Below are 23,102 nucleotides of genomic sequence, written 5' to 3'. Positions count from 1 at the left end.
AAAATGTTGGGGTGTAAAGGGCAATGAAACAATAATTGACCCATACGCCCTTTTATTATATTTGTTGGTTTTTTTTTAACGTCATGAGTCGAGTCGTAAAGGACATATGAGACTGCCACAGCCCCTTACGACCCAAATATTAAAAAAATAATACATTTACGCCATTTTTCAGCTCAAATATTTTATATCATGTCCCTTAAGCTATTTTATTTTAAAATAATAAATGTTGATAACAGCAAAAGTAAGGGGCGTATCGTAACTTGAATACTACCAATCGACAGAGAAAAAAAACTCTAATTTTCTATGTTTAAAAGTGATTTTCGGTATTTTGTCCCTTACGCCAATTGAGACTTCCACCATCGATATGATTGTTTTTATTCCGGGTAATTATAAGTTACCGCGGGATAACGATGAATGAATTTTTGGCAGACGAATGACGACATCAAGAGTACCTATACAAATTTAGAATTTGGTAAAACCAAAAGTGATTTTAATTTATATTGTTGGTGTTGATAAACTTTTGATCAACGAAGTATTCAAATTCGATCATCTACCTTTCAAAAACATTTTTTAGACCTCACAACTAGCCCTTTTTGTCTTGTCACACGAGACAATTTGCAGATTTTTTTTTTTGTTTAGCGTCCTACGTAATTCAAAATTCATTTGTTTACGTTGGTATTTGGGGTCACATCAATTCATGTATTAGTAGATTTAGTGCAAGTTTCCTGTGACCTGTAACTTACGGATAAATATACAAATACATACATCTGAGTGAAATAACGGAACCCTTATGGGATCATCAGAATGGTTCAGTAATTTCGATCAGGATCAGGATTTTCTTCAAAGTGGTGACGACTGACTACATACGTACCATATATTAAGCTAATCCGTCGACTGGAAGTGGGTTAATTCGACTTCTTTGTTATATACTATAAATAAAATGAAATAAAAAAATATAAACATTATGGGACACTTGACACCAATTAACCTAGTCCCAAAGTAAGCAAAGCTTGTACTATGGGCACTAGGCAACGACACGGAAAGTTAAAAAAAAATGTTGAAGACGAGGAGTGGCGAAATATGACCTAAATATTCGTTCCGCATTTCCGTTCTTCGGTAAAGAAAATGAACATTTTAATGTAAAATTTATTCACGATATATTTATAAGTAATATAATTTTAATTTTGATTCACCTGGCTCATTACAAGTCCATCATACTTAAGAATTATGATTGAAGTACTTTTAAATTTGTATTAAAATTTCTTCAAGACTAGAAATTTAATGGTACTGGTATATTTGAATCCATTTATGATGCTAATATTATATTATTATAATTATATGCTACGTCTGAATACTGTATTTATTTTTTTCCTAGAAAAAAGCTTTGTCATCTTTCTACACCACAAATGAGATTGTAATTTTTCCTACCTAATCCTAATTGTTCAAGTCTCGAACATTTAAGTGATCTTTTTCTTCTTTTATGCGATTTCGTCAGCCATGTACTTTTTATAAAGTCAGCACCTTTCTCAGCTATCATTATAGTAGGTGCGTTGATGTTTCCATTCGTTATTGTAGGCATTATACTAGCGTCGATCACCCTTAGACCATGGATACCATACACTCTGAGTTCTGGATCTACAACGGCCATAGGGTCACTCGCTGGCCCCATTTTTGCCGTACAGGAGATATGGTATATGGTCATAGTATACTGACGAATCAAGCAGTCCCAGTACTCATCTGTGTATAGCGGTAGATGCTTGCAGTTAGGGACGGGTTTACTGTGAAATCTAGCTCCAAATCGTTTCATTGCTTTTGTCTCCGCTACCGCCACAGCAGCCTTTACACCTTCCCGCAAAACACCAACGTCATCAGGATGCGTCAAATAATTATGGTACATCAATGGATAATCTAACGGATTCCGCGATCGTAACTTAATAAAACCTTTACTTTTAGGACGAAGCATCATTGGAAATATTCCAAAAACGTCTTTGTTATTTATTTCACCGAAAACTTCATTGTAGAACTCGTCTGTTAGACCATGAGCTTTTTTAACTTGTGTTCCTCCATCAGACGGAGTAGAAGCTGATGTTAACATGAATTCTATGTCGGGCCAATCATCGCTCGCATTAGCATATTTTGTATTTATGAAAGAAACCACTTCCAAGCCGACGCTTGAAGTCAGCGGACCATCTTCTGTTACCGCATACCGCAAAGCAGAATTTATATTTACAAGTCTATTCATGACTAAACTCACTGGATGATCAACTCTAAATACGAGACCGCCCACGGCGATGTGGTCTTGCAAGTTTTGCCCGACTCCAGGAGAATTTTGAAGCACTTTGATGCCAATCTCTTGTAAATGTTTAGCGGGGCCGATGCCAGAAAGCATTAGTAACTGAGGAGATCCAATGGCTCCAGCTGACAGGATGACTTCACGTTTCGCGTATACGATTTGTTTTTCCCCGTCCCTTATAAACTCCATGCCGAACGCTCTCTTGCTCTCTTTATCAATTAATATTTTCGTAGCATGAGAAAAGAGAGCGATATGAAGATTCTGACGTAATCTAACAGGTCTGAGAAAAGCTTTCGCGGTTGAACATCTTGTGCCTCGCCTCATGGTAAATTGGTACCATGCGTAACCTGTCTGCTGTGCTCCATTAACATCGACAATATCATAACCCATTTCTTCACCCGCTTGCAGAAAAGCGGCGCCAAGTGGTGTGTTATATGGAGAATCCTGAACAGTGAGATAACCACCTGAAAATTGAGAATAAAAATAAATTTACTATAACGATAAGTTTATACGATAAAAGATTTCCAAAAAATAATCGTGGTGTTGCTTCAGTACCTGTGCTATGATATTTTTTATCTCTCGCTAAGTAAGGATTCCTTTGATCCTCTGATTTTTTAAAATAAGGCAAAACATCGTCGTATCCCCAGCCGGGATTACCAAAAGACTCCCATTGGTCAAAGTCACGTCTGTTCCCTCGTATGTACAACATCGTGTTGAGCACCGAAGAGCCTCCAAGTACTTTTCCTTTTGTCCAGCAGCATCGCTTGTCTATCATTGCTTGACAAGCTGAATCCTGTGGCTGAGTCCTGAAAACACACACAATAAGAAAATACAAACTGAAACAAAGAGACCAGCGCTGGGAATCGAACCCAGGTCCTCAGCATTCCGTGCTGCGTGCTATTGGCTCTGTGCACGACATCAGCGCCACCTAGCGTCCGCTACTTTATTGGCTCTGATGCTCTGACGTTTTGAAATTTCATCGCGACATTGTGACAAAAATCAAACCTATAACGTATTAATTTATAATACAAAATTACTGTGATACCGTGATTCGGGTGGACGAAATGTTGTGAATTCATTTTTGGTCATTAAAATTAAATGAGGTAAGTAAAATTGATTTAAAATCGTTTTTTTTTATTTGAAAGCAGTGTTTTTAGCGATGGTTCTTAGACATATTTTATCAAAATCGGTTCAGCTTTTATTGAGATATTGAATTTTGAAGTGACATTGTCGGGGGTTTTCCAACTTTTTGTCGGTTAGGTTATACCATGAGCCGACATATTTCACAAACAAACAGTTACAAGTTAAATAAAAGCTTGGAAAAAAACATTGAGGACTTTGTTATTTAATTATGTTTGCTGATTGATTTCACATTCTATAATAACTCACCTATATTTCCAATCTAATTTACTTTTATGGAGGTACAAAGACAGCAAGGGCACATCGCTTATATCCGTCTCATGACCACCAGCTTCCAACAGTAAGACATTCCAGCCTTCTATTTCGGATAATCTATTTGCCATAACTGCCCCAGCGGAACCTCCTCCAACCACCACAAAGTCGTACTGTTCCCGTAGGTATTTTTGGTTGAATGGTCGGTTTTCGGGGTCGAGCAGATCGTAGTTGAAGTAAGCCATTGTTGCCAACATTGCTGGGATGAATGTCAACTTGCTTATGCCGCCAATGGTTAAAGCTGACTTCGCAGCTGTGGCGGCTACTGTTAGAATCCCCATGGCGTTAGTTCATAGTTCTGGAATAACAGAGGATACATGTTCAGGAAAGTATTTTGACAGTTTGGTAGAGATTGCTTAGTGTTTACTATATATTAACAAGGAAATCGCAGGCAACATCAGGCTTCATCGAATATCGGTGCCAAAATGATATTATTACAAATCTGGCGTATATTTTTGTCAAATTAATTACGATCACAATAAATAAGGTTAAATAATGTGTTGCTATATTGACCTATGGTTGCAATAGTCGTGAGTTTATCCAAAAGAATACGTACTTGTAATACCTTTCAATTAGGCAAGTCTATTTCTTAATAATATGTGCAATAGGTTTACGAATAAACGATCAAGCAAATCGTGACTGCTTTGAGCATCTAGCAATATTCGAACCTTGTCTCGACTATGACTAATGTTTGAGAGGAAATGGGTTTGTCCCTTATTCTGTTGCTGCAGCGGACATTTTACAATCCCTAATGCTGACATCCATCTTGGAAAAACGCCCAACTAATAAGTAATCTACACACTACAAAACCAGTTGGAGTCATCCATATGTAAGTTACGTGACAAATTGGATTAGACAAGTGGCATTATATGGTTCTTATGATTTGGGACACATTTGCGATTTTTATACAAAAAAATGTGACACGTGATATAAAATAATTCATGGATACTTCTTTGCAAAAAATGCATAACACCCATAAATTAAAGCAATTAAAAATAGTTACAATAGTGGAAAAGACCAGCCGGGGGACTCATTTAGGTCGGTAGACCTTATTTACCAACAGGAAGACATAGCCCTCCCTTTTCGCTTTGCTGAAATCAGATTAATACAAAAATGTTACTTGACTGTTTTTCCTAAACAGGCAGTTTACACAGCGGAATTACTCGTTCCTTTGAGCTAGAGCGACAGCTGTGCGTTACTAATCCCTATGTGTCATGTTTTACACTAAGGATGCTACACGTATGTGTTGGCGTGTCTTTGTTTGTTGCGTTTGCGCAAGTATTACATGAGCAGTAACGTAACTGTGGCTCGTGTCGCGCATATGGGATGAGATCATTATCTCTTGGTAATAAAGGTTGTTATCATGTGGCCATATTGCTGCAGCGGGTACTTGTTGGAGGATTCGCGGTTGACCTTTTGCAACTGACGGTGCTGTGAAGATTGACAATGTAATTGTAGGGTTCACTTCATAGTTTTTGGCGAAATTTGATGGAGATATGTGTTTTACTGTAACAGTCAATGAAGTTACTAATAATAAACAGATTTCCTGTTATAAAATATGAAAATTGCTGGACGGTGCAAGTGAAATTGTAACCCAATTTTGAAAGAAAGAAGGAAAAAAATTTATTTATTCGTGACGTAAAATGGAGACCGAAATCAGCATAATTTTATGTGCAAGCTTATAAGATTGAGATTGAGGTTTGGATGCTTAACTTCCGTTGGAAAAAGGAGAGTACTTCGTTCGAGTGTTATTTTGAAATTTAACGCTATTACGCTGAAGGGAAGTGCATTACTAGCTGCTAACTGCAAAAGCGGAATGAGTGCACAACTAAACAATGTTGCAGCTAATTACTATGCAATTCCTACTATTCGTAATTGCTTAAAAACACGTGTGTGCAAGCAAGCTTGAATGAGTGATGTAAATAAACGTTTGCTAGTTTTAAAGCGTTAATTTTTACAAGTGTAGACAAGTCATGTGATATATATATATGTTTAGCAGTGGCGTGGCGTGAATACTTTTCGTTAGGTCAGCCATTCTTCAGCTTCTGTAGGAGCTCCGTAAAAGTAGAGACCTTATTACAAAGCTTTTATTTAGTTTCACCCGTCCCGTTGTCTCTGTAGAAGTCAGTGCCCTTAGTGTAAGTTTTCGGTTACAAAATACGTCTCGATCGCGTTCGCGTTAAAATCGATACCTCCTACGTATACTGGTACAAGTGACAAATTTCTGATTTTTAGTTTTTTGCAATTTTGTGATTAATATTTCCTTATTTACCTACCACAAAAATTTGCACGGATATTCCTATTAGTTTTGGAAATAAAGTGACGTATATGAATGCATCTAACACCGTTTTGCTAATCGGTACAACGTATACTGAGGCAACCGACATGCACCACTATACGCGGCACCGATATTGTCGCGGGGCCGGGGAAGTCCAGTGTAACTGGCAGTTGCCTCAGTGTACGCGCTAGCCGTCGCTGCGTGCGGACCGTTTAAACTGTTCTACGAACACATAATTTGATAGTATATATAAAAAAACATGTTTTGGTCTGACAATTGCGGAGGGCAAGACCACAATAGCCGTATTTCTCATAGACAGTCATGGAAACTAAATCCAATGTGCTGATCCTTTGATCCTCTCCGTGATCTCTGTTGATCTCTGTTGTTCGTCTCTGATGATCCTTTTCGTGATCTGTTCGCTATGATTTCTTGGGCAAATGTATGGGATGTCAACATAACATTGGTAGTACAACGGTTCCACCCCAGTACCAGTACGTGATTCAGTTTCCTCGGCTATACCTACATGTACGCGTGCTATAAATATAACATTGCAGTATTACATTGCATTCTGGTAGTTGAGCATCCCCAAAAAGAAGGCGAAGGCATGCATGCTTTAATTAAAATGAGAACAGTAAATTTCAATATACCTACAGGTTGATAAAAAAAATCCTGTACTATACTGTAACCCATATTAGGGCTACTGATTACTAATACGATATAAGTGGGAAAACATCGAAATTAGAAAGTCTTCTTGCGACTCCACTTCCATGCAAAACTTTTTTTTTTCGAATCACAGTATTTTTCTACTTGGATCATATTAGTAATTAGTAGCCCTAATGTGGTTTAAAGTATAGTACAGGTTTTTAATAACCTCCTATACACATTTTTTTATACACACCTAAGAAATGGTACCTGGCTATGTATATGGCGAAAACGGGTAAACCGTATGAAGTTATAGAAGTTTCCCTCCAAGACTCAGAAACAGACACAAAATTTAAATCTATTGTCAAGAAGACATTAATATATAAGGCGTATTATTAAAATTAATGATTATATCATGGATAGGGAAATTTGGAAATAATTCCGATCCGCATTGGCGAGTGCTTACTCCAAATAGCGAATTGAGAACTGTTTTAAATATGTAGTTGTGCTAAATACTTGTGATGTATAGATATCACTAAAATATGATTGTAAATCTGTTTACAAAATATACCTAGGTTTATTGCCAGACTCTTCTCAACAGAGGTTTTTTCGAACCGGTGGTAGATTTTTTTGACATTCATAAGTGCTTGTTACAATCTAAATTGAATAAAGATATTTTGACTTTGACTCAATATTTCATGTCAAAGCTTGGCTTAAGCAAAGTGTGTGCTAATCAGACTCGCGCACGAAGGGTTCCATACCATCTATACAACTTCATTAGGATTAGCAAAAAACCGGCAAAAAGATACATTTGTTGTATGGGGGCCCCCTTAAATATTTATTCTGTTCTATTTTTTGTTATATATATATTATATTGACTACAGTTATACATAATCTGTGAAAATTTCAACTGTCTAACTATCATGGTTCATGAGATACAGCCTGGTGACAGACGGACGGACAGCGAAGTAGTATATAGAAGTAGGGTTTCCGTTTATACCCTTTGAGTACGGAACCCTGAAGAGGCACAAAAAGCTAAACCGTTATGTGGATACAAATGGGTGCGATGCGATATATGTATCACATGAGGAACCTTTCACAATAAAATACGAGTACACATTTGAACAGGAATACGAATCCATTGAATGTGCTTCCATTAATTTAAAGCACTTAATACAATTACTTTTCTTAATAAAACCATTTATATTTCAAGTGAGGTTTTTTTATAAAGGTATATTTCTGTATTTTGTATAGCACGTTTAAAACATTACTAGCGGTATATTGGTACAAGTGGCATGCTAATGTTAGCGTATATTGATGCAAGTGATAAAAACGTTTATAAATCAATAGATGAAGGTAAAAGAGCATCTGTTTTATTGTTCATTGCAAGCCATATAAGTATTTCATCTAAAAATTCATATACAATATAAAAATATCGTTAGATCAGTAATCTACGCATTACGCCGTATACTGGAGCAAGTGGTAATTAGCTCAGTATACCGCACAACTACAAGATGTAAAATACGCGTATAGTAGTGTATCTGCAATTTTCACAAAAACTATAAAAAAATTCAAAATTCCATGAATACAGGTAGAAAGCAAATATTTTCTTTGGAACCAATGCAAAATTTTGAAAAGTTATATCATCAAATGAGAAAGTTACAGGTTTTGGAACCTTTGAACAGCTCTCCTGTAAATTTATGATTATGCACTTGTACCAGTATACGTAGGAGGTGTCGAAATATCAATTGGTATGGAAACACGAACATCGCAAACGTTCCGCTAGAGGCAAAACAGTTTGAAAAGTACAGTCAGCGAACAAAGCTTGTATTAAAAAGGATTTTTTTACCAAAAACTCATTTTTAAATAAAAGTGACCCGTGATTGAGTCCTATCTTACCTGATGAAAAATGCAGATGAGACTAAAGGCGTATCGTGGTTCAGTAACAGCTTTATTTTAATTTAGTGAGTCTCACGAGAGTTTAAGTAATATCATACATAAGTACTCGACACTCTTTTTCCAAGAAAGTATGGTATGTATGTTAACAAACTCTACAAAAATAAACAAACACAATTGACAAAAGTGGAGATACATGTAGGTACAGTCATTAGCAGAAGGCTGTACAGTCATGTGTAGATCATTTTGAGCACCGTAACTGCTCATCCACTTTTACTGCTGACTGTACAAAGGCGAACTTATTCCACAAAAGTCGAAAGTCGTCATGAAGGTTCACTATTGATTATCATTCGACGTCACGAATCACTCTGTTAAGAGTTGTGCGACTTAGAAAGGAAAATTAAATAGCTTATAATAAGTAACATGTCACTTGCTGCAGTAACTGCAGTAGTTGCTGATTATAATTTTATAACACTGACTGTGACTATAGTGCTTGCGGATCAGTTGCCTGAGAATAAGGTTGCAAGGCGATTTCTGTTGCGTCATTGATGTTATTGATTGCGTGTCGACTGTCGGCTTGTGAAGCACATTGTGGCATATTACTCTGGGATCGCTATGGAAATACCAGCTATCAATGAAAGAAAGAAGACATTTATTCACTATCACAGAAGACACACAATTACACACAGATAAACCAAAAAAACAGTGACTTGAATGCGCAAACGGCTTGTGCAAAATTGGCGCAAAAACTGTATGGCGTCCAAAATCCGTTCGTGCGGTATACCGCACGAACGAATTTGCAAGAAACAAGAACTGTCAAGGGCAGACCTCTTGAGGGGAGGTTTGACCTTAAAGGAGGCCTAGTAGGTTACTCTTTGAGTAAAACAATAAGACGTTTTAACAATTTTTTAATTAAAAAAATAAGTTTTTTAATTAAAAATTGAACACAAAAATAACAGGCCTAGTTTGACAAAATTAAAAGTAAAAGTATTATGAGAATCTCAGGTAGTAAGTTCAAGTGATTTTATTGAGATCGGTTCTGATTATTCGGTCTCCCTGGCCTACACTTCCCTGGAGTCGGAGAGAAGAACCCGGAGCGAAGAGGCTGGCCACAGCAGGGGGGCCTGGTCCAGCTGAGTGGTCGTCGGTGCTGAGGTCAAAAGGGGCCTTAGGGCTGCAGGACGAGCAGCCTGGACGAGTGTTCCACGCCGGAACGACCAGGGTCTTGGACGAGCCAGGAAGGATATGCAGATTGTAAAACGGTATACCGTTTTACAATCTTAACGCACATGCTTGCTTGTGCAAATTGGAATTTGCGCAAGTATGATTGAGCATGTAGCTGGACCTTAAAGCCGCGACAACGTTTGATTTGATACATGCCTTCTCAAGTTGAAATACACCTGGATAGGCGCTCTCATCGTTCATCCGGTTCTCTATCGTTTGCCCGAATTTTATATGCCATAATGTATCGTTTTCCATAATTTTCATTTGTCATAAGGTAATTTATTTCTGAAATAATATTTACTTTAGAGTTGATATTAAAGTAACCTAAACTAACCTACTGCATTATAAGATGGTATTTAAAAAAATCCTGAAAACAGCACGGTTCTATATATTTTATGGCAAACGTTGGTATGGCAAGTGAAACGACTTCAAAAAGGAGGAGGTTCTATGTTCCAATGGTTGTATTTTTTTTATGTGCTTATTTATGTTCACCGATTACTCAGTCAATTGTGAACCGATGCTTAATGGAATCGTTGTGAGATGAACTTTAAAAGTAATTAAAAATAGTAAAGAATTAAAAAAAAAATCAAACCCACTCCAAAAAATAAAAAAATAACAAAAAATAGAACCGACTACAAAACCGTTGAAAATATTTTTCTAGGTACCTACTACGTAGGTCGAAGTCGGTGACTCAGCACGACCCAGCAGGAGGGATTGAAACCCATAGTATGTAGGTGAGGTAGACTACTATTGTTCCACTCCTGCTGGGTCGTGCTGAGTCACCGACTTCGACCTACGTAGTAGGTACCTAGAAAAATATTTTCAACGGTTTTGTAGTCGGTTCCATTTTTTGTTATTTTTTGGAGACGGCTTTACTTTTTGTTAAAAAAAAATCTTTAATTAGCTTTAAAAGCCTTATTTACACCGTCGCACACGCAACCCATTAGATCTAAAAGTTCAATTTCGCAGTTTCGCAAAAAAATCCTGTGGTAATTCCCAAAATTATATAGTGTTTGTCATTTAAATAGATACATTGTATGCCGAACGCTCGTGCTAAATTTCTTGTTACTAGACTCAGCGGTTAAGATTTTATAATTCTACATGGATTCCGTATACATTGTTCAAGTTTAACACGGGTCATGAGATTCGAAGGGTCCTCCGTTTAAGTTCACAACATTATTATATAAGTATTGTCCAGTTTTTCTTACACCATCCAACAATGGTCGAGCGAACAATCATTTTCCCTAGCGTTTCATAAAATTTACTAATGCATCGAAATAATAGCGATTGTCTTTTGTTCATTGAGTATGATTTTCGCAATAGTTTTGGGGAAAAGATAGGCACCTACACACACAAGTGTTTAAATAGTTTAATTAGATTTTAAATTTATAATAACTATACCTTCTTAATTAATAGTCGGCACCGGATTACTCGCGTATTTATATGTCGGATAGGATAATAATGGTCCGACGGTTTCAGATAGAAAGAAAAACATTGATTATGCAACCACATCCGGTACTTAACTATACTCGCGTCATACAACGCTTACTAGGCAGTGTTGCCAGGTGTTTTAGCACTGTGTTCGGTGTTCGGAATAACAAAATAAACCGAAGTATGGGCGGTTCGGTATTTTTTTTCTGATAAATTTGTCTCCCTAATAAACGATTCAACTGTCAGATTTTACGCAATCATATAAAAGACATTGCGTTGTAAGCGTTTTGTTTGTTTTTTTTGCTCACTGTTCGGTATTTATTCGAAAAAGACCTGGCAACCCTGGTACTAGGTAACACACCCTAGATTGATTGTGATATGTACAAAAGTTCCTATGAAATGAATATGTCGCTAAAGTCGAACTTTCAAGTTGACAGACACGTCTATTGTGTATTATAATTTATAACTGTATAATTTGTATCACTGTGTTCTGGCAATAAATGACTTTGAACTTTTATTGTTTTATGACTTGCAAACGATTAACAACTTTAGGGTGGTAGACCACATTGTTTGGCTGATGGTATACATGCACTAATGCAATTAATATACTTAAAGGATATTTTGTTAATAGTGCTCGACGAAAACGGCCTGTAGGTTCGATCATTTCCTGAAAAAAAAACTACAATTGGTTTAGTAAAAATGTCACGGTTTTCGAGATATTCACGATTTTATCGATTTTTTATATTTTTTAGGAGGGATCACAAAAACAAACAAGTCTACGAGAAATCTTTCTGTCAGGTTTCTGTGAATTGACGTAGGTAGGTATACTGAGCGTATACTTAATGCCCCTTAGAACGTCACAATGAATGACAGCTTAAAGCTAGGGACACACTTATCTCTCGTACGCTACGTATATGAACGTTTGCAATGCATTATGAAATCTGGACCCTCATATTTGTAACGCTGAGAAACATACTTGTCATACGTAACATTGACAAGTATGATGTTTCTATCTAAGCATACAAATATCAGGGTCCAGATTGCATACGTAGCGCACGTGGGATAAGTGTGTCCCTAACTTGCATCTATCTGTCACCCGAAACTCTCAGATGTCGTTGGTCCACCCAATGCACAATGGGACGCCTTATATCGCTACCTGTTCCCGGTTCGTGGTCACCACTCAAGAACTTTTCTCCCCCATGCGGACAAAATGCAACGCGGACCCTAGCGGACACTAGGTATTGATACTGATGAGCCAAAGTAAACTTTCCAAAATTGCGGAATTTTTCTTATGATAATTTCGGAAACTTCTCACAATTTTGTATGGGGATTGAAACTTTCCATTTCTTAAATTTGAATTTCCTTTATTTCTTGTGAAAATTTTTACAGAAATTTCCGAGAACTTTCCCAACTTTTCAGAAACTTTCTGCAACTTGCACATCTGTAGGTATTTATGCAATGTCCTGCCATATCTAAAGAGTTTATCATGTCAAGTGGAGACGTACGCCACGCCATTGTTACAAGGTCGCAATGCGTGCCAGAAACATACCAATTGTCATTGTTGACACCGGAAACAGTGTTTATGTACACTTATGAAATCCAAACGCGGCCACGGGTTAAGACCTTGTTAAGACGAAGAAAATAGTCAAATGGCAGGGGTCTGCCGTGAATTTCAGCATTTGATTGACAGGCCAGGCGGAGAGGAAAAGGCTGTGCATTTTGCGCCACATTGTGTAAAGCCCCTACGCGAAAGTCACAGGTTTCGCTTTTGGTGGGTTTGAACTTCGACTCACGCCTTTTAACCTTAGCTCCTGACTTTTGACTGCATCTTATTTGTAAAAATATGTTGAAAGTAACTGACGTTAACAAATGTTGTCTATCTACAGCAAGCATAAGTAAAAATTTACGCATTAAGAAAACGATGATTTTACTCGACGAATAGATAGGTACCGTCGGTTTCCTAACTTATCTATCCACTTTTTCATACTAGTTGCATAAAAAAGGGACACATATTGCTGCTACAGCTTTATTGGTGTGTTCGAAGGACTCGCACTGCTAGGCAGACTTGACACCCCACACTTCAGTCTACTAGTGACCACGGCCACTGTAATGTTGCCGAAACATCGAGGTAAATATTACTCGTGTGTGCTAGCGTGATAAGTCCCGTTGGTGGTATTTTGACTATGAGTGAAAATCACGAAAGTTTAAAACGTTATATGTAAATTTGTTGAATTACTCTTAATACATTCTAAAGCTAAATAATTTTCAGTGGGACCTAGAATTAGGGTAAGAGGTTTTGATGCCCGCGCGGGTTCGTACCTGAAGGGCTACTACGAAATTCGAAAATCGAAGTTCGTATCGTACCATCCCTCTCACTCTCGTATGAAATAATATTAGCGTCAGCGATTCGATTTACGAATTTCGTAGTAGCCCCTCTGCTGGGCTACTACGAAACTCGAAACTCGAAGTTCGTGTCGTGCGGTCCCTCTGATACTTATACTATTTAACACCAGAGCGAGAGAGACGGTATGATACGAACTTCGAGTTTCGAGTTTCGTAGTAGCCCTGCTGGTGCAAAGGTTGTCCATCGTCATTCAGCGTGGTAACGCGGCTAGTTTGATGGGTACCTTTGCGCCAGGGACAACTCGAAGGGGCCTTTTTGACTTTTCTTAAGATCTCTTCTTTAGATATTTGCGTTTATTTTTTATCTGCATTATTTGTTTTTTTATATTAATAAAAAATATGAACATTTTATTAAAAATAGATTAATATTTTCAGTAAGTAGTTTGGTTTATTAGGGCACTGACTGTACATTAAGCACTGTCAAGTTATTATTCATTGACAAAGTAACTTGTTTATCTTGGAAATAGCTCTATAAAAAAAAGATTCTGTAAAATTATAAAATCAATCCGCTCTGGGCCCGCTTGGGAACTGCAGCCCAAGCTCTCTCATCCTAAGACGATGCCTGTGCTCAGCACAGCAGTGGGACGTATATACGCAAAAGTGAGATGAGTGGAATAATATTGAAATTCAGTAACACAAAGGATTTAGCAAAATTTTAAAAAGTTTGGAATAGAAATAGTCATAATCTTTTACGTTTTAGAAATTCTTTGATTTAGTTTAGTAAACGTACCGGTTTAATTTCTTATGAAAGCCAGTCATCATTAACGCTGCCTACATATATAGGTATTAGTATGGGTAAATACATAGCGTACTCGCAAATCATATACGGTATAATGTAAATGTTCGTTTGGAAAACTGTAGTTATTGTAGACTTTCTACGTTACGTATTGTTACTAGTTGCACTGAAGGAAATATTATATGACTAAAACCGATAGGTAACAAAGAAATTTAGTTTTAGCTTTGCAGTAAATTAATTAAAAAGTTGTAGGTATTACTTATTAATTAATAATAAGGTATTTCAGGGATATTGGAAGCGATCCGATGAAATTTGCTGTGTGGTTTTTAGAAGCGAACGATCGATCTACCTTGGCCTCGTGTTTCCGCGTATTAGTGTGAGCGGACCTCGGTCGCCCAGGTACTAGTAGGATTGATCGCGTCAAACCTGTTAGGTACCTATAAAATATTATGTTTATGTAAATCTCGATTAGCCAACTATAGGCTTGAAATTTAACTGGTGGCCAAGGGCAGAGGTTGAGAAAGCTGGTACCATTTGGGTAGGACCATATGACACCTGTGGCCCTGATTTATTTCTTCACATATCAGAGGTATTACAGACGATTGTCATGTTCTCATAATATAATCTGTTTAACAGTTCAAACAAAAATAAATATATACTTAAGTAGGTTTTTATTTTTATTTATTTATTATCGTTGGTCCAAAATCACCACAGATGATTGGGTTCCAAGCGACGGGAACTGGAACAGAGGTAGGCCTAAGAAGGAAGTAGTGGTAGGACGATTTGGAGCGATTCCAGCCGGACTGGAAACATTTTGCCGAAGTCAGAGACGAGTGGAAGGAGAAAGGGGAGGCCTTTGCCCAGCAGTGGGACACTGTATTAGGTTATTTAAAAAATTAGTTATTTGTTATGCAAGGCTGGAAAATAACTGTTTGGCACGAGTGCTTATATTGAAAGCCGAGCAAACGAAGGATTCTAGGATTTTAGGAAAAATCCTGAGCGTAGTCGAGGGTTTCAAAGGCACGAGATGCTAAACAAATTTACAGCCGAGCGAAACACACAATTTATCTCCTCATGACAGCGAGAAAAGTGTAGATGGAAGAAAATAAATTGATCACTCTTATAAATCAGTTTCAGGTTATGCTAGCTAGGTTATATGCCAGTGGCTTCTTCTAAATCGCAAAATTCTCATCCCATGGAAATATCTCAAAATATATCCACGTTCTTGTCTCCATAAAAAAAGGGAATTTCGAAGTCCACGTAGTTCAGCTTTCTAGATCCAGGGTTTGGGTTGGACTTTGATAAGTGAGTTAGACAGTACTTTTTACATTTAATTATGCAAGTAGCTAAACCTACTTAAAGTTAAAATAATTATTACTAGAATTGGTAATTTATTATTTATTTATTTATTGATAAAAACGTTTACATGACATTACAGTTAATGACCAATTCATCATGAAACTTAAACTAACTATGAAAGATTATTGATTTAAAGAATAAACAATTAAACACTAACAGATAACAAACAAATTATACTGGAACAGTAGAACATCTATCGTCCATCGCCTCACAGTACCTCAAGCATTCAGTACAAATTGCCGCCCATCGCCACGCAAACAAATCGCACTCAGGTGTCGATGCCAGGAGCGCATTGAGCTGTGTAAGGGCACGGGGCAGCGGCGAGTTTCTGCACGACACGGTGCGCGCCGGCGGCACGGCCAACAGATCGCGTCGTCGCGGCCTGAGGGCTATCCTCGGGATATCCGGGACATGCAGTCGAACAAGACGTCCTACAAGTTCGGGACAGTCCGACTCACCACGCAAAGCTTGACATGCCGCGATCAGAAGCTGATAATTCCGTCTGACCTCCAAGGAGTTGTACCCAAGGGAACCAAGAAGATACTTAGTAGGGTACAGATACGGGTAGAATCCAAATATTTTTTATAAAGGAACCTTAAAAACACTTTCTGAACCTTCTCAAGAAGTAAGACATACGTCGATTCATAGGGATTCCATACGATCGATGAAGTCTCCAACTTACTCCTTACTAATGCGTTATAAACCATTTTTATGGCCACAGGGTCGTGAAAATGGCGCAAATTTCGGATCACAAAACCAAGTCTTCGAAAACAGCTAGTAACAAGAGATGTAATATGCTCGTGAAAGGTGAGCCGCGAGTCAAACACCACGCCCAGATCCTTGATGGAGAAGACACGATTTATGGGCTCAGACCCCAGCATATATTCAGCATAAATAGCGGTACGAGAGCGGCTAAATGTACAAACACAACACTTAGCTGTGTTAAAGTGAAGTTTGTTCTCCTTACTCCACTGAAAGACCAAGTCGATGTCCCTCTGCAGCGTCTCGCAATCAGTTCTTTGCTCAATCCCATGTACCAGCTTCAGATCATCAGCATACAAGAGGCAGTGAGCCGCCTGAAGAACAGATTTGAGATCGTTAATCATGATATTGAAAAACAAGGGCCCCAAAATGGAACCTTGACTGACGCCAGACCTGGTGTGGTAGGGAGCCGAGACAAAACAACCATGTCGTACGAACTGCTGCCGATCGCGCAGATAGCTGGCAAAAAAGGCTAGCAACTTGTCTGTGAAACCAATTTTATCAAGTTTGCCAAGCAGTACGTCGTTATCCACGCGATCGAAAGCCTTCGCGAAATCAAAATAGAGTACATCGACCTGAATACCCCTATCCAGATGCACGGCGATGTTGTCCGTTAGTATCAATAGGTTTGTGTTGACCGAGCGTCTAGGTCGAAAGCCGTGCTGCGCGTCACACAAAAAAGGTCGCACCTGTAGAGACAGAGTCCGATGAAGTACGGCCTCAAATAGTTTGCCAAGAGTGGGAAGAACAGCTATGGGTCTATGACTCTCAACGATAGAAGCGTCATTTGTCTTCGGGATCGGTCTCACTCTAGACACCTTCCAAATTCGAGGATATGACTCGGAAGAGAGCGCTAGATTGAAAATATAATGTATCGGGATCTTTAGGAACTCCATACAACCCTTTACAATATACGCTGGTAAATTATCAGGTCCAACGGAACTATTGGCCTTTAGGCGCTTTATGCCAGCTTCAACCTCTTCCAGTGTAATTGATTTAATATCAATGCAGTTGACACTAGCCTTTGTATCGGTATTTTTCAACAAGTTCGGTTCAAGAAGCGGAATGTCAGGTAGAAAGACTTCTGAGAAATAGTTAGCAAAAGCACCAGCTACATCCCTACCGACAAATTGTTCGCCTCTATACGTTACCCTAGAAACAAAACCACCATTTGCCTTGAGACTGCTTACGTGCTGCCAGAAAGAACGGTAATATTGACAGTGTGAACTTTTTCCCTCCGGTAGGTGCGTTCTGAATTTGACCACACTCGTACCTAGGTAGATACCTATTTGTCGTTATTTTTTGTGAATAAAGACGAAAAAACTTATGTAATAGAACAAAATGTAAATAAAATAGAAATAAAAATATTTATTAGCTCTTCGCACGTATAAAAAACATAATAAAAATACATTAAAAAAATAAAACAATATGCGAAATCGCGAAGCGGTCCCAGCTCAGCATAAATAAAAATAAATGTTATCTATATATTTTTTGGTATTAATACTTAAATAACAACAATAATAACAAGAATGAAAACACTAATGCATTTAAATTAATAAAATAATTTTTGACAAACCACGTTTCAGAACGTGATTTTTTTTCCGAATATCTTTTCATAATTTGATATCCTATTTTCTTCTTGTTTTGTTAATTATAGACGCATTGAGAATAATTTCAGAAAACTGAAATGAGCTTTATTATTACTAAATAAATGTTTAGTAATAAGAATAAAATAACATTATTAACAGATTTAAATATTACTTTAACAATGTATGACGAACTTTCTTTGTGAACACGTCAATATTCAACGCTTATTTCCTCAACCTCGTATCTACCCGAATTGTATACAACAAATCAACACTATCGTACTTACCATGAAGATGATTCTAAAGCAATATTGTGGCCAGATACGAGGTTGTGAAAGTAAGCGGTCGATATGTATTTTCGTTCACGATAACGTTCGAATTTCAAAAAATCTTTCCAGCCAAGAGGATAAAAAGCGACTTGCCACGCAGATTTCGAAGGATAAAGAAAGCTTTTTCGAGCTAGTCTAGTTGTAGTCTAGCAGTAGCTTTTTAGAGCAGGTGTAATAGGTTTTTGATTTGTTTTGTATTTAACAGTTAGTACAAAACCTCCTTTATAACTTCTTGTTTTGAGAGATCAGAAGGTTAATTGTAGAACAAATTAATAGTCCTTAGAAGTGGATGGGTGGAAGTCCCTAATGTTGTAACAACTTTGCTATTTCAGTTTGCTTTTAATATGCATATTTCCCACTATTATTGTATAAGTTGTTGTACTTATTTGTTTTTTTAATGGTTGTTTGAAAGAGATCGGTTTGATGCGGAAAGGTCGTCTTTTTACTACCCACTTTAAATAAAAAAAAAATTTGAAATTACTTTACGTACCTACTTTTTATATTTTTGGTAAACTCTTTGTATGGTTTTGTTTATTCGACTGGATGGCAAACGAGCAAGTGGGTATCCTGATGGAAAGAGATCACCACCGCCCATAAACATCTGCAACACTAGGGGTATTGCAGATGCGTTGCCAACCTAGAGGTCTAAGATGGGATACCTCAAGTGCCAGTAATTTCACCGGCTGTCTTACTCTCCACGCCGAAACACAACAGTGCAAGCACTGTTGCTTCACGGCAGGATTAGCGAGCAAGATGGTGGTAGCAATCTGGGCGGACCTTGCACAAGGTTCTCCACTTGCAAATCCTTTGTGGTGTATAATCAATGAAGAATATTTGTGTTGCATTGTATTTTCAGTGGGCACCATTGCTGGACACAGAACTCCTCTCAAGCGAGAGGGGCGTGGGTTATAATATTAAACCTCTTATGATAAAGAAGTGCATAACGTAGTGAAAACGCAGAGTAACAAATAGACATAAAGATTATTGGTGGGCGTAGTAACTGGGAGGAATATGCAATTTAATGCTTCTGGTAAATGACAGTTAATTACTAGCAGTAACCTAACGGCAACAATATCGCAGCCCGTTTTGGACAATTCTATCGCATTGTTATGTAGATGAATATATAACTCAAATGTAATTCCTTAGGTACAGTTAGGCGTACTCTATAAGGTGTTTCAGAATGAACCCTAAATATTTTAGCAGAACTCCTTGTCTATAGTTATCGGTCATTTAAAAAATAAAAACTGAGACATGGATGCACAGAAAAACCAGAAAAGAGACCAGCACTGGGAATCGAACCCAGGTCCTCAGCAATCCGTGCTGCGTGCTATAACCCCTACACCACTGCTGGACAGGAATCTAGACACGATTTTTTCCTATGCATACATATCTCAGGTTGCTTATTTCTACTATGCTACTTATGTCTCAGTTTGTATTTTCGATATGGTTTCACGGGATACCCGTAAAAGTAACAAATTTGGAGTTGAAATAAAAAATACTAAAGACTCCAAAAAACCAAGCATAATCGGTCATTTATTTAGATTGGGAGAGACCTCCGTAACAAGTAATCCTATAGGAACTAGAAGTTTTAAATCTGATATGTTGGGGCTGGACTCGGAGATAGAGATGTAGTCTTTGGTCAATGTAGAGTCAGATTGTCTAACTGCTTCGGTACTTCTCAAATTGCGCCATCAAAATTTCATTTTACACAAGAAAATGTGCGCCCCTTGCTGTGTGGCACCTTGAGCGGCCACTTCTCCGCTCCGCTCTACCCCAGCGTCGGAGCTGCTCTTAAGCTCTTAACATAACACAACTCATATAAGTTAAACAAGGGCTCAAAAGCATGAAACATATTATAACTCCAACTAACCTTACCAACAAAAAGTTGGAAAACCCACGACTTTGTCACTTTAAAGTTCAATATCTCAAAAACTTTTAAACCGATTTTGATAAAACATGTCTAAGAACCGTCGCTAGAAAACCTGCTGTCATTTAAAAAAAAACCGCATTCAAATCGGTCCACCCGTTTAAGAGCTACGGTGCCTCAGACAGACACACACACAGATACACAGACACACATAGCGGTCAAACTTATAACACCCCTCTTTTTGCGTCGGGGGTTAATAAAATAAAAACAACTTCACTGGAAAGGCTGGCCGGCCGGCCGTGAGGAAATTTTCCGTACGCCAATAAGCTTGATCACTAACCTTTAGTTTCCCTACTACTATCTCTTACTAAGACGTAAACATTTGAAGGCTGAAATGCTTATAGCATTTACCTAGATAGACTCTTGCGCTTGCAGTAACCTAGATAAACTTTCCGTCTCATCGAACGCCCTTATACACTTTTCAACACTTCTCAAACTTATGTTAACTTAACATTTGTTTAGTTTTTTATTTAACTTTGCCAGACAAAAAAAAAGTTTGTAGCTTTTTATGAATACCAAGGGGGTAAAAATATACGAAACTGTATTCTAGCTAGCTAACAATTGGCAAATACAATCCTGGCCAAGCAATAATTTCATACAACCGATTTTGATCGTACCCAAACCTGATACTATGAATGCTAGCAATGGATAAACCAATTTATAGAAACATATTGAGGTTTGAAGACAAACATTCGTTATTTTCATATCCGCTCCGACCGGAAATTGAATCCGGGACCTCAGGAGTCACTGTCAGGTTCTCTAACCATTAATCTACCAGGTCGTCTGTATGTACTTATCTATTCCTTTATGTGCAAGAGATATTGGCAACTACACTTTCTTAGAAGTATTTTTTTTGTACCTCTCACGTCTTTGTTTTAAAACGACGAAGAATTAAAGAACTGTAACTAAAACACTCAACACTATATAAGGCAATCAAATCTTCACAAGGGCTGAGATTTACCTTTATCGCACAAACACTGCACTGTCACTGGGTTCGCGAGATGTGTGTTTCGCGGTGCAACCAACACTGCGCAGGAGTGGTTACCGGCGCGGCTTGCGCAAACGCACCCGGCGGTCAATGTTAATAGGTAGGGGTACGGCAATGGCAACTTTAAGGGTAGATCGCGTCAGTTCGGAAGACTGGTTATTTTGATAACTATCCGACGATTCTATTCTAGATCGTACTTAGATTTTGAGGGGTTTAGTGCTAAGTCTGTATGACATTGCATTGTTTTGATTTGGAAGTGGTGTCTTGCACGTACGATTTTTTTATGGATGTATTATATATCTAATATCTGTATCCGTACTATATTGTATATTCTTCTACCAATACTATTTAAGCTATCTATACTCTCTGCTATGGTTTACTAGCTACTGCTCGCGATTTCTTCTGCGAAGAATTCGTTTACCGCTATAAAAGTAGGAATGTTATGTACCTACTATGTTCATGACTGTGTGTTTTCCTTTATTTATTTATTATTTTTTTTTTGTTTTCTTTGATTTTGTTTTTGTTGTGTATAATTGTGTTTATTTTTATTGTATATGTGTCTCTATGTTACTGAATAAATGTCTTCTTTTTTTCTTTCTTTCTTTCTTTATTTCTTTCCTTATGTATTAATTCAGGTTATAAACTATCTGCGTTCCAAATTTCCTTGAAATCCGTCGTACAGTTATTGCATGATTGATTAATCAACATCCAAACATCTTCACAAACTTTCTCATTAATGACCTTCAAGCCTTCAAGAAAAGAGCGTATTGCTACCTAAAAGGCGGCAACGTACTTGTGATTCTTCTGGTGTCCATGGGCGACGGTAATCGCTTACCATCAGGCGATCCGTTTGCTCGTTTTCCCCCTATTCCATAAAAAAAATATTAAGCGGAAGTAGAATTTCTATGTAAGGGCAACTCGGGAACTACAGAACAGATTCTAAAACAACTTTCACATAAAAAATTCTAAACTATGTTTGATTAATATCTTTCTTATAAGTCCTGTATCTGGGCCCTGCCTATTTCTGGTTGCCTTGTGAACAGTGTTGCCAGGTGTTCGGTATTCTACCGAATCGTTCGGTAAATTAGCACTGTGTTCGGTATAACAAAAATACCGAAATATGGGCGGTTGGGTATTTTTTTTCTGATAAATTTTTCTTCCTTATAAACGACTCAACTGTTAGATTTTACGCAATCGGCAATAGATGTTGCCGCTTCGTGCGCGTTGGTATTATTAAAAAAAGACAATGCGTTTGAAGCGTTTTTTTTTACTCACTGTTCGGTATTTATTCGAAAGAGACCTGGCAACCCTGCTTGTGAATGAAAAATCTGGTGGATTGAGATGCTAAATCTGTATTTGTTCGGTCATAATATTCGTTACCTACGCACGCACTTCGCACCTTGGATCAGAAGGAAGCGACAGACCTTAGCGTTGGCAGGAAAACCTGAACATTAGGTACGTTCGCGCTCTACTTCACAAACCTCAATTAATAGTTAAAAACGATATAAAACTAGGTAAACAGAGGTTAAAGCCGCATACATCCTATGTACTCGTAAATCTCTTCAGTGTGAATAAATTCGGGTAGGTGGTACCATCATAAAACTAAATATGACTTAATTTGACCTACATTTTGTATACGTAAATATGAAAATAATAATTAATAATTAATTAAGTAATTTGATTGCTTAGTAGCGACATCTCTTGTCTGGGTGAGGGGTTGGTTCCGAAAGAGTGTGACGTCTCTCGATGAGAGCGGAACATAGATGTCGCTAGTGCTGCTGCATAAGTAGCGTAGT

General features: G+C 37.8%; 2 protein-coding genes across 4 annotated transcripts in view; one reads left to right on the top strand and one right to left on the bottom strand.

Annotated features, from left to right (window-relative positions):
• Positions 1 to 23,102, top strand: part of Flo2 (flotillin-2) — a 320,392-nt gene that overhangs the window by 201,074 nt on the left and 96,216 nt on the right. The window lies entirely within an intron of this gene.
• Positions 1,199 to 21,344, bottom strand: LOC141430828 (glucose dehydrogenase [FAD, quinone]). Of its 2 annotated transcripts, none has more exons than XM_074091685.1 (4): positions 21,280 to 21,344; positions 3,683 to 4,043; positions 2,849 to 3,099; positions 1,199 to 2,757 (listed from the first exon to the last, which is right to left on the bottom strand). In XM_074091685.1, the coding sequence occupies exons 2-4, from the start codon at positions 4,024 to 4,026 to the stop codon at positions 1,388 to 1,390; spliced, it is 1,965 nt and encodes a 654-aa protein (XP_073947786.1). In that variant the 5' UTR covers positions 4,027 to 4,043; positions 21,280 to 21,344; the 3' UTR covers positions 1,199 to 1,387. The 2 variants fall into 2 exon arrangements, with proteins under 2 accessions (XP_073947786.1, XP_073947787.1); XM_074091686.1 differs by lacking the exon at positions 21,280 to 21,344 and adding an exon at positions 21,178 to 21,257.

Source organism: Choristoneura fumiferana, chromosome 9 (genome assembly GCF_025370935.1).
Source record: "Choristoneura fumiferana chromosome 9, NRCan_CFum_1, whole genome shotgun sequence".
In the NCBI taxonomy this organism is placed as follows: Eukaryota; Metazoa; Arthropoda; class Insecta; order Lepidoptera; family Tortricidae; genus Choristoneura; species Choristoneura fumiferana.
The sequence above is the reverse complement of the archived record's forward strand: the minus strand, read 5'-3'. Positions and strand labels throughout refer to the sequence as shown.